This window comes from Erithacus rubecula, assembly GCF_903797595.1.
Source record: "Erithacus rubecula genome assembly, chromosome: 14".
Lineage (NCBI taxonomy): Eukaryota > Metazoa > Chordata > Aves > Passeriformes > Muscicapidae > Erithacus > Erithacus rubecula.
This window is the reverse complement of record NC_136666.1, coordinates 15,139,212-15,152,082: the sequence shown is the minus strand read 5'-3', so window position 1 is coordinate 15,152,082 and position 12,871 is coordinate 15,139,212. Positions and strand designations below refer to the sequence as shown.

The 12,871-nt window shown below is 39.1% G+C and overlaps 1 protein-coding gene across 1 annotated transcript in view; it reads left to right on the top strand.

Moving 5' to 3' along the window:
* ALDH1A2 (aldehyde dehydrogenase 1 family member A2) overlaps positions 1–12,871 on the top strand; it is a 54,125-nt gene that overhangs the window by 22,654 nt on the left and 18,600 nt on the right. The window contains exons 2-7 of the mRNA XM_079318109.1: positions 374–478; positions 683–823; positions 2,415–2,544; positions 7,563–7,624; positions 10,314–10,442; positions 10,573–10,686. Coding sequence (XP_079174235.1) covers positions 374–478; positions 683–823; positions 2,415–2,544; positions 7,563–7,624; positions 10,314–10,442; positions 10,573–10,686 — 681 coding nt within the window. The remainder of the gene's footprint in view (positions 1–373; positions 479–682; positions 824–2,414; positions 2,545–7,562; positions 7,625–10,313; positions 10,443–10,572; positions 10,687–12,871) is intronic.

Here is a 12,871-nt window from a genome sequence, read left to right as displayed (position 1 = left end):
ATCAGTGACTAAATGTTTACTTACTGAACTGAGTGATTACTCCAAATCCTTGTCTTGTCTCCAGCAGTTTCAAGGCTTTTTCTCCAATACAGCTATTTCTTTTTTTAGTTTATTTGTTACAGTTTTTGAACCAAATTTGAACATCAACCAATGTTTAGACTTTGATGTTGCTTCTATAATGACACTGCTATAGAATACAGAAAGACATCAGGGGCTGACCTCAGCCTGAACTCTTGAAAACTGCAATTTTCACACACAAAAATAAGTTTCAGTTCTTTTGTATTAGAATCCACAGCTTTTCTCATGAGTTTGTTGTTATATACATTACTGTTTGTTCATGCAAGAGACCTGACGACTTTTCTTCCTTTTCTAGATTTTCATCAATAATGAGTGGCAGAATTCTGAAAGTGGAAGAATATTCCCAGTATATAATCCAGCAACAGGAGAACAAATCTGTGACATTCAGGAAGCTGACAAGGTAATGTATCCCATGAATGCCTATATATTTAATATATAAATTAAATGTATAACAGATAATAGAAATTTATAAGTAGATCAAAGCAACCAGTCCAGATTAGCACTATTAGATAGTTCTTTCATTAATCATATTTCCAACAACAGATTTTATAAGATGCTTGTGTTATTTACCTGTGTCTTCCATTTTCTTCCTCCCTCTTCCCAGGTTGACACGGACAAGGCAGTGAGAGCAGCTCGCTTGGCTTTTTCCCTGGGTTCTGTCTGGAGGAGGATGGATGCCTCAGAAAGAGGCCATCTTCTGGATAAGTTAGCAGACTTGGTCGAAAGGGACAGGGCAATTCTTGCTGTAAGTGGCACATAAAAATCAAATCAGTTGTCAGTTTTACATTCTGAGAGCCACTTAGTTCATGAATGTGTTGATATGAATTGTATGTGAAAACCACCCGCAGCCTCCTGGCTGGAATGGCTCTACTTACAACATGATGCAAAACCCATAAAAGCCAACCAGAGGCTTTCAGCGGGCTCAGATCAGCTTAAAACTGGACGTCACACAAAAGCAGGAGTGTGTACAGGTGTGTGCCTGCCATGCACTCCTGTAACTCCTGTAGAATAAGAAATGGCAGGTTGGGATGATTTGTGCAGGAGGAAGGGAAGGGTGAGTGAGGTGCTTCGGGACGCTCGGTGACACGACTCCGGCTGCGGCTCCGTTTCTCTCGGATGAAGCCATCGGATCGGTGGCATTGTTAATGTTGTTTTCCGCATGTCAAGTGCTTTGAACTAAGCCCATGAACATCTTAATTCCAGCTTTGTCAACACTTAAATCATCTTACCGCCGGCAGATACTGTAAAATCGCCATGGGGAGAAGGAAGTGCACAGCAAATCAAGTTTACTCTGCCTGTCATTTAATTTTTATTTCTGGAGCCAAGTTCTTTACTGAGTTGCACTGCAGGCAGTGCCATTAATTGCTCTTGGGGATATAAGTCAGTGCAGAATTAGGCCTCCATTCTTCTCTATAGAAACTCATTTGATGGTTGGTGTATTACACATGGGCGTCCTTTGCCCATTCTTAATGATTTCTATTAGACAGCTATTGAGAACGAGTTAAGCTAGTCAACATCTTAGGATATTTTATTGGATTTTTTTTTTTTTTTTTGCTAAATGATCTTAGGAACCCCTAAGAGGATAGCTTATAAGATACTTTTAAAAATAGGAATATTAACTAAAAAATAAAGACATTAGCTTGTTAATTTATGAGCTTCCCTAGAGGAAAGTTTGTTTATTTGATGGCAATAAATAAACTGGCTGTACAGTATAGATATCTCAGACCTCAGCAGGAGTCTTGGCAACCATATAGAGAAATTTTTATATTCACATCAATTATATAAAGAGGGATGTGTCCATTCTTCTCTTTATGGATTCAGATCATTAATACAGGGTTACAAGGAGCCCCTTCTCAGCTGTTATCATTAACATAACAGAACCCGGTTTGACAGGCATTTTCATCTTGGCTCCTGATTAAAGCAATTCAGCATTTATAGATCTGGACCAAACACAGTGGCTATTAGGTTCAAAGTACACAAAGGCACATGTACATGCATGTGGATACACACATAAACCCACAAGACAGACAGACAGACAAACACATATAAATACATATATGTTCTTAAAATCATAGCCATTCCAGAATACTCCAGAAGAAACCAGTTTGGGTTTTTCAAGGAAAATACTTTTTGTTCACATTTGCAAGAAGAAGTAACAGAGGGGATCAGATAATTGTTCTGAACATTCCGTGTTAAAATTACGCCAAGGTGTAACTGATGGATCTTCATTAAAATCTTTGTCATGGTTCAAGAGCTGTTAAGATGGTGAATACTTAGGTACAATAGTCCAAAAATGTTACTATACTTACATCTCTTTACTTTTTCTTGTCCTTCAGACTATGGAATCACTGAACAGTGGCAAACCATTCTTGCAAGCTTTCTATGTAGATCTCCAGGGAGTCATAAAAACCTTGAGGTATTATGCTGGTTGGGCAGACAAAATCCATGGAATGACCATTCCTGTAGGTAAGGGGAATTAAAGCACAGCTATGCACTAAACCTTCTCATGGCCAGACTAAAGCTTAGCTCACAGCTTCATGGAAAGCTCCTACAGTGTGTAGTGTTTTGCTGAAGCAGGTGTTGAAAAATCAGGAAGGGCAGGACTGGGTGCCCTGGTCTTCTTCTGCCCCACATGCACATGTGATGAGGGCTTGGTTTCTTTTGCATGTATTCATCTGAGAAGGACATAGCTCAATACATACATTTAATTATTGATGCACATGTAAAAATGGATGAGGTATAAGTCTGAAAAATACCTTGGAACTCATGAAAATAGTGTTGGGTGCATGTTTGAAAAACAATATAATTATGTATAGATTTTGTTTGTAAATGTCTTCTTACTGCTTATGCCAATAATTTTACCTTGGTCTAACACTTAATTTAATTTATACTTTTAGAGTATTCTTAATGTTACTATAGAGAACTACATACGAGATATATTTTGTTATAGATGTTTCTTCAAATTATTCAGTAGGATGAGTTTTATATTGTATATATGAGATAAGCCTTCATGCATTCTAGGAAATTATTATGTACTTATTCTTTAGCTAAAGAGATATGAAAAAATCCTTACTATTATTTAACAAGTCTCTTCCTCCTGCCCTCCCTCCCAACTGTTTAACAAATACAGGCTGCATTGTCTGATGCAAACATATTCATCTGCAGTCAGGACTAGATGCACCAAGTGCTATAATTACACAACACGGCAAAATTGCAGAAAATTATTTTATGTACATGCAGTCATTGAGATAAGTGCACTGATCTCTCACCTGCATAAAATAAATCTCTGGGAGAACGTTAAGGAAAACGAGCATTCGTTATGTGGCTTTATGGTGCACATGTTCATTGCAGATGCAAGTTTATTCCACTTTACCCAGTAAGGCCAGGGGGGCACACTCAGGGGTAAATGCCCCTTGCTGTTGCCCAGTTATTTCCCTGGTGTTTCACTGTGTGACACAGTATCTGCAGTGCACTCACTCGCCTCTCTACACCAAATAATTACCCCAGTGAGGCAAGCAGAAAAATTGAAAATATGCCTCCAAAATTTTCAGAAGTGAAACATCATGTAACTCTTCTTGCAGTGTTACTCATCATGGTGTTTCACCTTATTAAAACTGCAGTGTGCACTGACTGGTGTTTATCTTCACTATCCTATTTCCACCAAAAAAATGAAAATAATAATATTTCAGATGTGGACATAGCTGCAAGGTCTCAAAGTTTTCCGCAGTCATTTAGGCTGAGATTCGTAAATCCCAGTTTTGCTGTTTGCACTTCACATTTAATCATACAAAAGTGCAGACCACACTATAAATTCATGTATTCAGCAAATTTCCTGTTCCCTAATCTCTTTCTCCCTGGTCAGTGAATGCCTCCTTCTCACTCTTTAGCCCCACAGGTACACAGAAATTAGGTCAGCCACCAAAAGGCACTGCCAGATTAAGGAGAATAAATATTCTCTTCTTATTCTTGGTTTCAAGTACTTTATAGGATAAAACCTGATTTTTTTTTCAGTAAGGTGGACTATGCTGAACGAAAAGAAGGCACATTTTCAGCATGCCTTCCTCAGGGTAAACTTTGTGCTAACACAGTTTTCAGTAGTGTAGAATCATAAGTCCATTCACAGATCTTCAGGGGATCAATTAGTTCTTCTTTGTTTAACACTTCTCTTTATTCCTCTACTTTCATACTATAAATTTGTCATTCTCATGAAGTTATTTTAGGGCAAAGCCAGTGTTAAACAGCTGTGCTCTTTACGTTCACTTACCATCAGCTCACCAAAGATAAGACAACAAAACCAAAAAAACTCCACTATTAAATCTTGTCTTCCCATTCAGTGTGCTAATAAATCTGAAACCTCCTCTTTTGTTGTTGCTGTTTTTGTTGAAGGTTTCCTGTAAAATAAAAATAGGCAATTGATAGACAAGTAGAAGAAGTGCGTTTTACAGTCACATTCCTTTTGGTCCCAGAGCTACAAAACCTTCAGACTGCCCTTTGCTTGCTCCCATGCGTAAAGCCTTGATGATTTAAATTAAAACAGAATGAGGCTAGACCAGAAACTGTTAAACTAATAAACTGAATGCAAGCAGAAATGTATCTTTAAAGCAATATATGCTATGATATAGTTTATAGAACCAATTCAGCTCTCCTTACCCACTTGTTTGCTGTGTCCTGCTATATGAGGCATGAGTTGTTATGCAAATAAAAAATCCGTGTTGGAGACTCCTAATGGAAATCTGAGCAAACACATCTGTGGAAGATATGTCCCAAAGTGAGATCCGTGGATAAATGGGACTTGCTTCCTGATTAAAAAATTAAAATCTTTGGGCCAGGTGCTAAGCAGCTGCAAGCTGATCTTGCCCTGTTAACATCAGTGAGGATGGAACAATGTCAGTTTACTCCAGCTGAGGATATTTAAAAAAACCTTTTAACACAAAATTTTAGATTGGATGTAGGATCACTGTCAGGTCCCTGTCAGTCAATGTTCTTCTGGTAGCCAGCTAGTAAAGGGTAAGAGTAACAACCATCAGCCACAGCATCCTAGAATAAGGGTTATTAGCACAACTTAAAACTCTCAACATTTAAAAAGTCTTCTGTATAATTTCTAAGCACCAGGAACTTTTCTATGCTCATTATTTAGAATAATGGAATTAAGCTAATTTAATTCTTGAGTTATTTTGTCATGGTAACAGCTTGCTCTACATTATGGATAGGGTGGCTCTTAGATCCACCTTTGGCCTGTCCAGAGACATCAAAGCTTCTGAATAACTTCAAGCCACATATGTTGCCAAAGATATTGTTAGAAAGCAACCTCAAAAATCCCATCTTGACAGAAAATCTGTGGATGATGAACTTTGGAAGTAGGTGTCAAAAAGGGCATCTGTCTAGAGTCTAGTGGGAGACAGCAGGGAGAGCAGCTCTGCATGGGAGGCATCACTCTGTGGAAGGAACGTTCTGCCTACGCTGGGCAGAATTAACCACCATTTGTCTGCCTTGGCAAGAGGTGCAGGTTATCTATAACTCTGTGATGAAGCATGCAGACATGTGGCAGTGATTATGCAGTGACAATCTAAAGTCAGACAGTGCTAATGTAACTGTGTTACTGTTATGTTGCCACCATCCTTCTGGATGAGAACCCACCTCTCACAGTACTACTGAGTACAAGCCGGTATTTTTAGCTGACTCCTCTGTATTCCTCTTGAGCACTTAGACAGTTTTGCTTGTATGTACTTCTCTGTATTTTGACTTCACTTCTGTCAGATCTGATGAATCTTCTGTAGTCTGTGAACCACTGCTAGCATCTGTGAAAGATAACCTGGAAAACCAAATTGATCATCTCAGTCTGTGACACAAATATTCTCATCTCCACTGGGAAGTTGTCAAACATCTGGAGATCAAAACATTACAACACTGTTTTGTCAATGCAGCACAAACCAAGTGACAAACTATTTTCTTCTGCTTTTTCCTGAATCTCTTTTCTTTCTTTCTCTCCCTCCTTTATTTTCTCTGTTATGTCCCTTGTCTTGGTTGCAGACTATTGTTGCCTTTCTCATAATTATTTTGTATCTGGCTCCCAGTTGACATATTAGCTACTCTAGCTCAGGTTTCTACTGAGCAAATTCTTTAAAGTAGATGGATAGAAATAAGCAGACCTGACAATAAGTTATTTCTAATCAAATTCAAGTTGAAGTCTTTTCTTAAACCCAAGAAACTTTAAGGATTAACCTGTTTTTTGTTACCAGATATATTTTAGAGGATATTGCAGTGGGTTCCCAAAACACACTCTCCCTTGTGAAGTCAGGCCCTTCCCTAGTATTGTATAATACAATATATACAATACTGCAGCTCTGGACTGAATGGGGGAGATCCAGGGCAGCCACTTCCCACCCCAGCCTGGGAGGGAAAGCACATACCCTGTGTCAGACAGAACAATGGGGGAAAAGCCCTGTAATCTCTCCTTCTCCTCCTCTTACTCCTTTCCGCTGTCTAACCTTTTCTTATCCTGGTAAATCATCTCCTGCCATTAAGCCTAGGTAACCTCATCATTCTCACATACTTAGCTGAAATTATTTTCCCAAGTTAAGAGGTTTGAGTTTTTCTAGATGACCAAGCACTACAGGCCAAGGGGCACATTCAGCTCATGCCTTTAGCATAGCCTTTGCCTCAGCTGTAGCCTCACAGAAAAACATCTGACCTAAATTCAGAGATAGTTTGATAGTCTGGACTAGGTTATACAGCAACGAGACCCAACTGAGGTACAAAGGTACAGTAAATCTACTTTGCACAGATGCAGGCTGAGCACACTAACAAAGCTACTAGTTAGACAGTACTTTAATTGATACTTAAACTGGTCCCCACACAGCAGGTCACTTTCTGGGTCTTTGTTAAATGGGAAGAAACCTGCATGAGTAACCTCAGCATGTGCTCCCAGACCACAGGAAGTAAATGATGCTTGGTGACAAAAGTCACAAACTTTCCCTCTTCATTCCACATCTAGAGATTGTGGTACATCATTCCATCACTTCATACTGCCTGTGTCCTCAATGGTAGATGAGTCAGTTGAATGTTACTCTATTACCCCACGCTGGGTTGTAGATACACCTTTATATTGTGGTGTTCCACACATGCCTTTCAGAAAATTGCCTTTGTGACTCTTCACTTCTCTCACCCTTAAATCAGCTGAGGCCAGTAAGTGCTTCCATGCTACTGCAATTTTTTGTGCAGTACAGCTCTCTGCCAAGGAAAAAAGCAGGTTGCTTTCTGATGGGAAGCCTGCTTCCTTTGTTCTACAGAAAGAACAATTAGGTTGCTCCTGAACCTAGGTTTCCCATGCTGGCTCACAAAAAAACACTTCCATGACTTCTTTATTTCTTTTACTGCCATCAAAGGCTGATCCTTAGAGTTTTTTCCCTCCCTCTATTTTAATTTTTTTTTTTGTTCTGCCAAGTCAAACTGCACTTGAGAGTAAGCATGCTCATCTGTTTCAGATGGAGATTATTTTACGTTTACAAGACATGAACCCATCGGAGTGTGTGGACAGATCATCCCTGTGAGTATCTCTACTAGTGCTTTCTATTTATTTTCATTTGAACCAGCTCTCTTTAAAGACACATAAAACATGGTCTTCAGCTATGTGTGTTTTCCATTACGAAAAAAGCTGAGCTCATATTGTTGACATATCTTTAACAGCCTCCCTGCAAATGCTTATTTGAACATGCTAATAGGGTTTAGGCTCTGTTATTAGGAGTTAAGTTCTCAAGTCATAGAATTCACATGATTAAAATAAGCAAAGCAAAACACAGTGTTAATATGCTGTCAGTGGTTATGGATGTTCACACAACTTATGGAAAATTGATGCTTTGCTGTGGTAGTCTCTTTATTTATTTAGTTTTTACTGTGATTTAACAGGCTCCTCAGTTCCTGGGAGAATGTGATGTATTTTAATTCCATTCTTTCCTCTATTTCTTTTACAAGGCTGGAGGAGAAAAGGAAACTCCAGGAGACATATCATTACAATTAACATTGTGTAGCTAATAGAAGACATGAAATGTTTGTTTTATTTGTTGTGAGACAGAAACAGATCATTTAATCAAATCCAATACTCCCCCTACACCCCAGCAGACACCCTCATAATAAAATCTTGCTCAACACTGCATGGGAATTGCACTGAAAGGGTAACTTTTTCAGAAGAGTCAGTTAACCAGCTTTGGCAGAAATTTCAATGGGAGGCTCACATATAGCTATTAAAATATTGCGTGGAAGCTTTTTCGCTTGACAAAACACTGGGGGACTAATCAGGCCATTCTCTGAAATTTTTATTGATGTTGATTTTTTATTTTGTTCGCATTGCCACAAAGCCACCAAACAGAAATACGGAGCAATTCCATTACAAAAGGAGCAGCCAGAAAAGATTACTTTAACAATGTTAAGCCCTTTTCCCCTATTTATATTTGTTGTTATTTTATGTCTTTGTTAAGGGGTGGCTTTTGTGTTAGGCACTCAGCAGAAACCCAGAGAAAAATGCAGTGACTCAGAGAGTCTGTGGCTGCAGCCGTCCCGCAAACACCTACAGACTCTCCTAACTTGGTCCTTATGAATGAAAGATTCTACAGTTCTGTCCCTGTTCCTCAGCCAGGCTCATGGATAAGCATTTACTAAATGACATCCCCAACATCTAACCCCAGCATTGCTGGACATCACTTATGCTTGTTTCACTGACCTTAAGTGACAGACCTGCTGAAGAAACTTGGCCACAGGCTGAGGATCATTCCAAAAGTCAGAGTACCCAGACATCTACCACACATCTGTTCTTCCCCCAGTTTTGTCCTCCAAAGCCTGAAGATGGCTGTCATATCCATCTGTTCTAACACCACTGCTGATCTGTTCTGTATTTCCTCCATGCTACCAGTCCCAGAGGACAGCCCAGGCTGCTGCATGTGCTTGGCCATTGCCTGAGCAAATACATTATTCAAAAATAAAATTAAACAGCAAGTCTAACACTGAACTCCTCATCCTCTTTCACATCCCAGCTTCCATCAAAACATGTGCTCTTTGGCAGTGCTGTAGCATAAACAGGGCTATATAGTACCCTATAAAACTGCTGTGAGCTCTCCTTGCAATGCCATTAGAAGTGCAGGCTGTTAGCACACTGCTGGCCCGACAGCTCCCCTCCCAGGTTTATGTACTGGAGATGGAATTAAAACATCACTTTGTCTCCGGAGTTTATAAACAACAGAGGGAGTAAAAAATTGGGTGTTCAGTGAAGGAAAGACAGTTGTGTATTTTTTCAAGCTAGCCAGGGGCTAGAGAGATGTCTGAGAGTGGCAGCTGATATGCATCAGGCAGCAACACGTTCTGGCCAGTGGCTGACTCTGTGACTGATACTTTCTATTCTTCTAAAAGAGACTGTTGCATGCATTTGCAAGAGTGATTGTGCAAATACAGTTATTTTATTACTCTGACATTTTCACTGAAATCAGAAGGACTATTCATTTAACCTGCTAGGATCAGGCCTTGATACTAAAGGCTCACTACTTTTATCTTTACCCAAGGCATGTTTTGTGCATAACACTAATATAATTTACCACATCATCTGTTGCAGTTCAATGAAGTTATAATGAATGACAACACTAAATTTTATAGCAGCAAAGAGTTTTTCAAATTGTTTTTTACTGCCCTTTTAACATCTTCCATATAAATTTCTCAGTAAGACGACTTCAAGAAAAATAAATGCTTTGATTGGACATCGACATTTATGGAATTTTTATTGCAATTCCATCAATGAAGGATTATATAATTTTGGGTATAAATTTTATATCTTAAGATGCATTTAGGGATATGAAATTTACATCCGAAACTACTTCAACATGAGCAAACAGTTCTTTCCAAATATATCAGAAGCAAGACCTATTTTCATGGGGGAATTAAAAGTGACAATAGCAAAACAGTAAAATGAAATAAAAAGTTGTGACTTTAAAAATTAACAGATAATGGAATTTTTTTAATGGAGATTGCAGGTGGGGGTTGTATTTCTTTGAACAGGACAGAAAGAACTAAGAAGTCATTGTTGTTGCTTTCTTAATGGCAGTAATTTAAAAAAAAAAAATCCTTGCTTTGTGCTGGGAAAGATTTATGCTGAGGATCAGCCTGAGAAATAAGTGAGGTATCAGCTTGACATCTTGAAAACAAAACACCACAGCAATATTTTTCCATCTATCAACTTTTTTTTTTTCCTACAGTGGAACTTCCCCCTGCTGATGTTTGCATGGAAGATTGCTCCAGCTCTATGCTGTGGCAATACAGTAGTTATTAAACCAGCAGAACAAACACCACTCAGTGCTCTCTATATGGGTGCCCTCATCAAAGAGGTAAGAATAACTGGGGGGAGTGATGTCTGTCTCTCCTTGTGGGGAGAGAATCACAAGCACATGCCTGCTTTAATGTGCTCTAACAATTCTCATAAGTCATGCTTGTATTCATTCATTCCTATTTTCACAGGCTGGCTTTCCACCAGGAGTTGTCAATATTTTGCCAGGATTTGGTCCAATTGTTGGTGCAGCCATAGCCTCTCATGTTGGCATTGATAAAATTGCTTTCACTGGATCCACTGAGGTAAGAGGATTCACACATTACTGTACAAGGTGAATAAATACTGCAGTCCTTCTGCTACATTTCTTATTGTCACTGAGTAAAAGAGTTACATCTAAACAACAGTGTTCTGTGCTTCCCAGCTAAACTTATGTATCACAGGACTTCCCAGGCACAAACACTCCTTCCCTCCAGCCCCTGCTGTGCTCGGCACCTCAGCACAGGAGATATGCCTGGAAAAATATTACTGGGATTTCCTGTGGGCTTGTGAGGATGTGAATCACATGCAAGTAGGCTGAACAACCCGTGTATATCATAGCACACAAAAGTACTGCTTTAACATCCATAATTTGTGTATCCTGCTATACTTGGGGAACAGGGAGAGGAAGGGAGCAAATTGTGCAAATATACTTTAACTTTGATGCTGCATTCAAGTTGAGGATGAGGAGGAGGCCTAAAAAAGGAAGGAATGCAGGGAGAAAAGGAGATTGTCCAAGGTGTTGGTTCCCAAAGTGATGGAAAGAAGCTGGCAGAGAATGAAGGGAGTCAATTGTCTCCTGGATGCCAGAATGTCTTGCTATGGGTCTATGCTGCAGATGTTGAGAGGAGGCTCTCTGAAGATGCAGGCTGCAATCTACAGCAAGACAAACCCCCAAAACTCTCACCAGGTCTTGCTCTCAAATATGTGCCAAGCTGGCTGTTATCAGGGTTGGGGTGGGGATGACAGAGGTACTCCAGACTGAAGTCACAGGAGAAGGGGCCTTATCTCATCGTCTGAAGGCAGACAGAAAGGAATCTCTGTGGGAGTTTCAGGGCTGGTTATATTTAGAGAGTGCTAAACCCAGCCCTTTTCAATTCAAAATCTGACAAACTATTGTATGGAGGGAGCTAAACCCCAGGGATCCAGTCTCTCTTTGATATGTTTGACTCCCACTCGTGGCAGTGGAGGGCTTTATGCATCCAAGGGACACTGCTCTTCACAGTGAGGCAATTTGTTGTGTGCTTTGCATTGATAAATTCACTGACCATGCAGCCCTACTAGATATGTGTGGGTATTTCCCTGGTGGGCCCAAGGATTGCAGAGACCTGCTCAATTATTTCAAATAAATTATTCTGTAATTGAGTTTGCAAGTCACACACAAACCTAAACACACACACACACAAACCTAAATTACCAGTAAAATGTAGCTGCAGTTCTATGCTAATTTGCACACACAGGTGTTTTGTAATTACTATACTATATGCCTGTACACGATTTTTTAATGACAACTTCAGGTTCTAATATACACAGGTTGCATTCTAAGTCAATGGCTACATCAGATTTCAGATTATCCTGTGGAATTACTCTAGTAATTCTGCATCTCCTGTATCCAATTAAGATTAGCATCCTGGAATACTGAAAATTTTAATATGAGCTGATTACCCCCCATAAATTAAGTTGAAACAATTGTTTTCGTAAAGATATGTGGTCTCTGTTTAAGATAAATATTCTATTATACAGGATGTTGCACTGTTTGGAAGAGGAAAAATACAGATGGGTTAGGTTTCAAAGTTGTCTCTTGTAGCCAAAATAAATTTTTATTGTAGTTCCAGACAGCTTTAGTTTTAATAGGCGTTTAAACTCAAAAGCTGTGGGTTTTATACTAACTCAGTGCCTACCTTTAAAAGCCTTACTAATAGGAAGTGAAAAGCATTACAGAGATGAAAAAGCAATTCTCTAAGAACCTAAAGCAAGAACAGATGGATCGTTTTAATGCAGAGTTAGTGTAAACTATTCCATATTGTTTCTGATTTCCTGTAACACTGAATTTTTGTAACAGCAAGTCAACATTGTAACATTTTAAACACCATATTCTGATATGAGCTGGACTGTAGTCTCTGACTCCTACAAAGCACATTTCAGTTTCTAGTGAAATAATAATGGAAATATTTTGTCTTTCTGGTACTTATCTGAAGCACATTAACTGTACACTCCTGTGATGGGAATTTCCAATAGCCATTAGGTGTATAAACACCACATATTAACTCCATTCCTCCATTCCAGCCATGTGCTAGTTAAAGCAGTTCATGATGGGCAAGTTAATGATAAAACCTATCAGTACAAATGCAAAGATGTTAAAATTTATTTTCTGAAGCACAGGTTTTTCTCAAGTTTTCACCATGAGGTTCTTTTATATAAGTTCTGTGCCTTTGAAGTATACTTATAGTG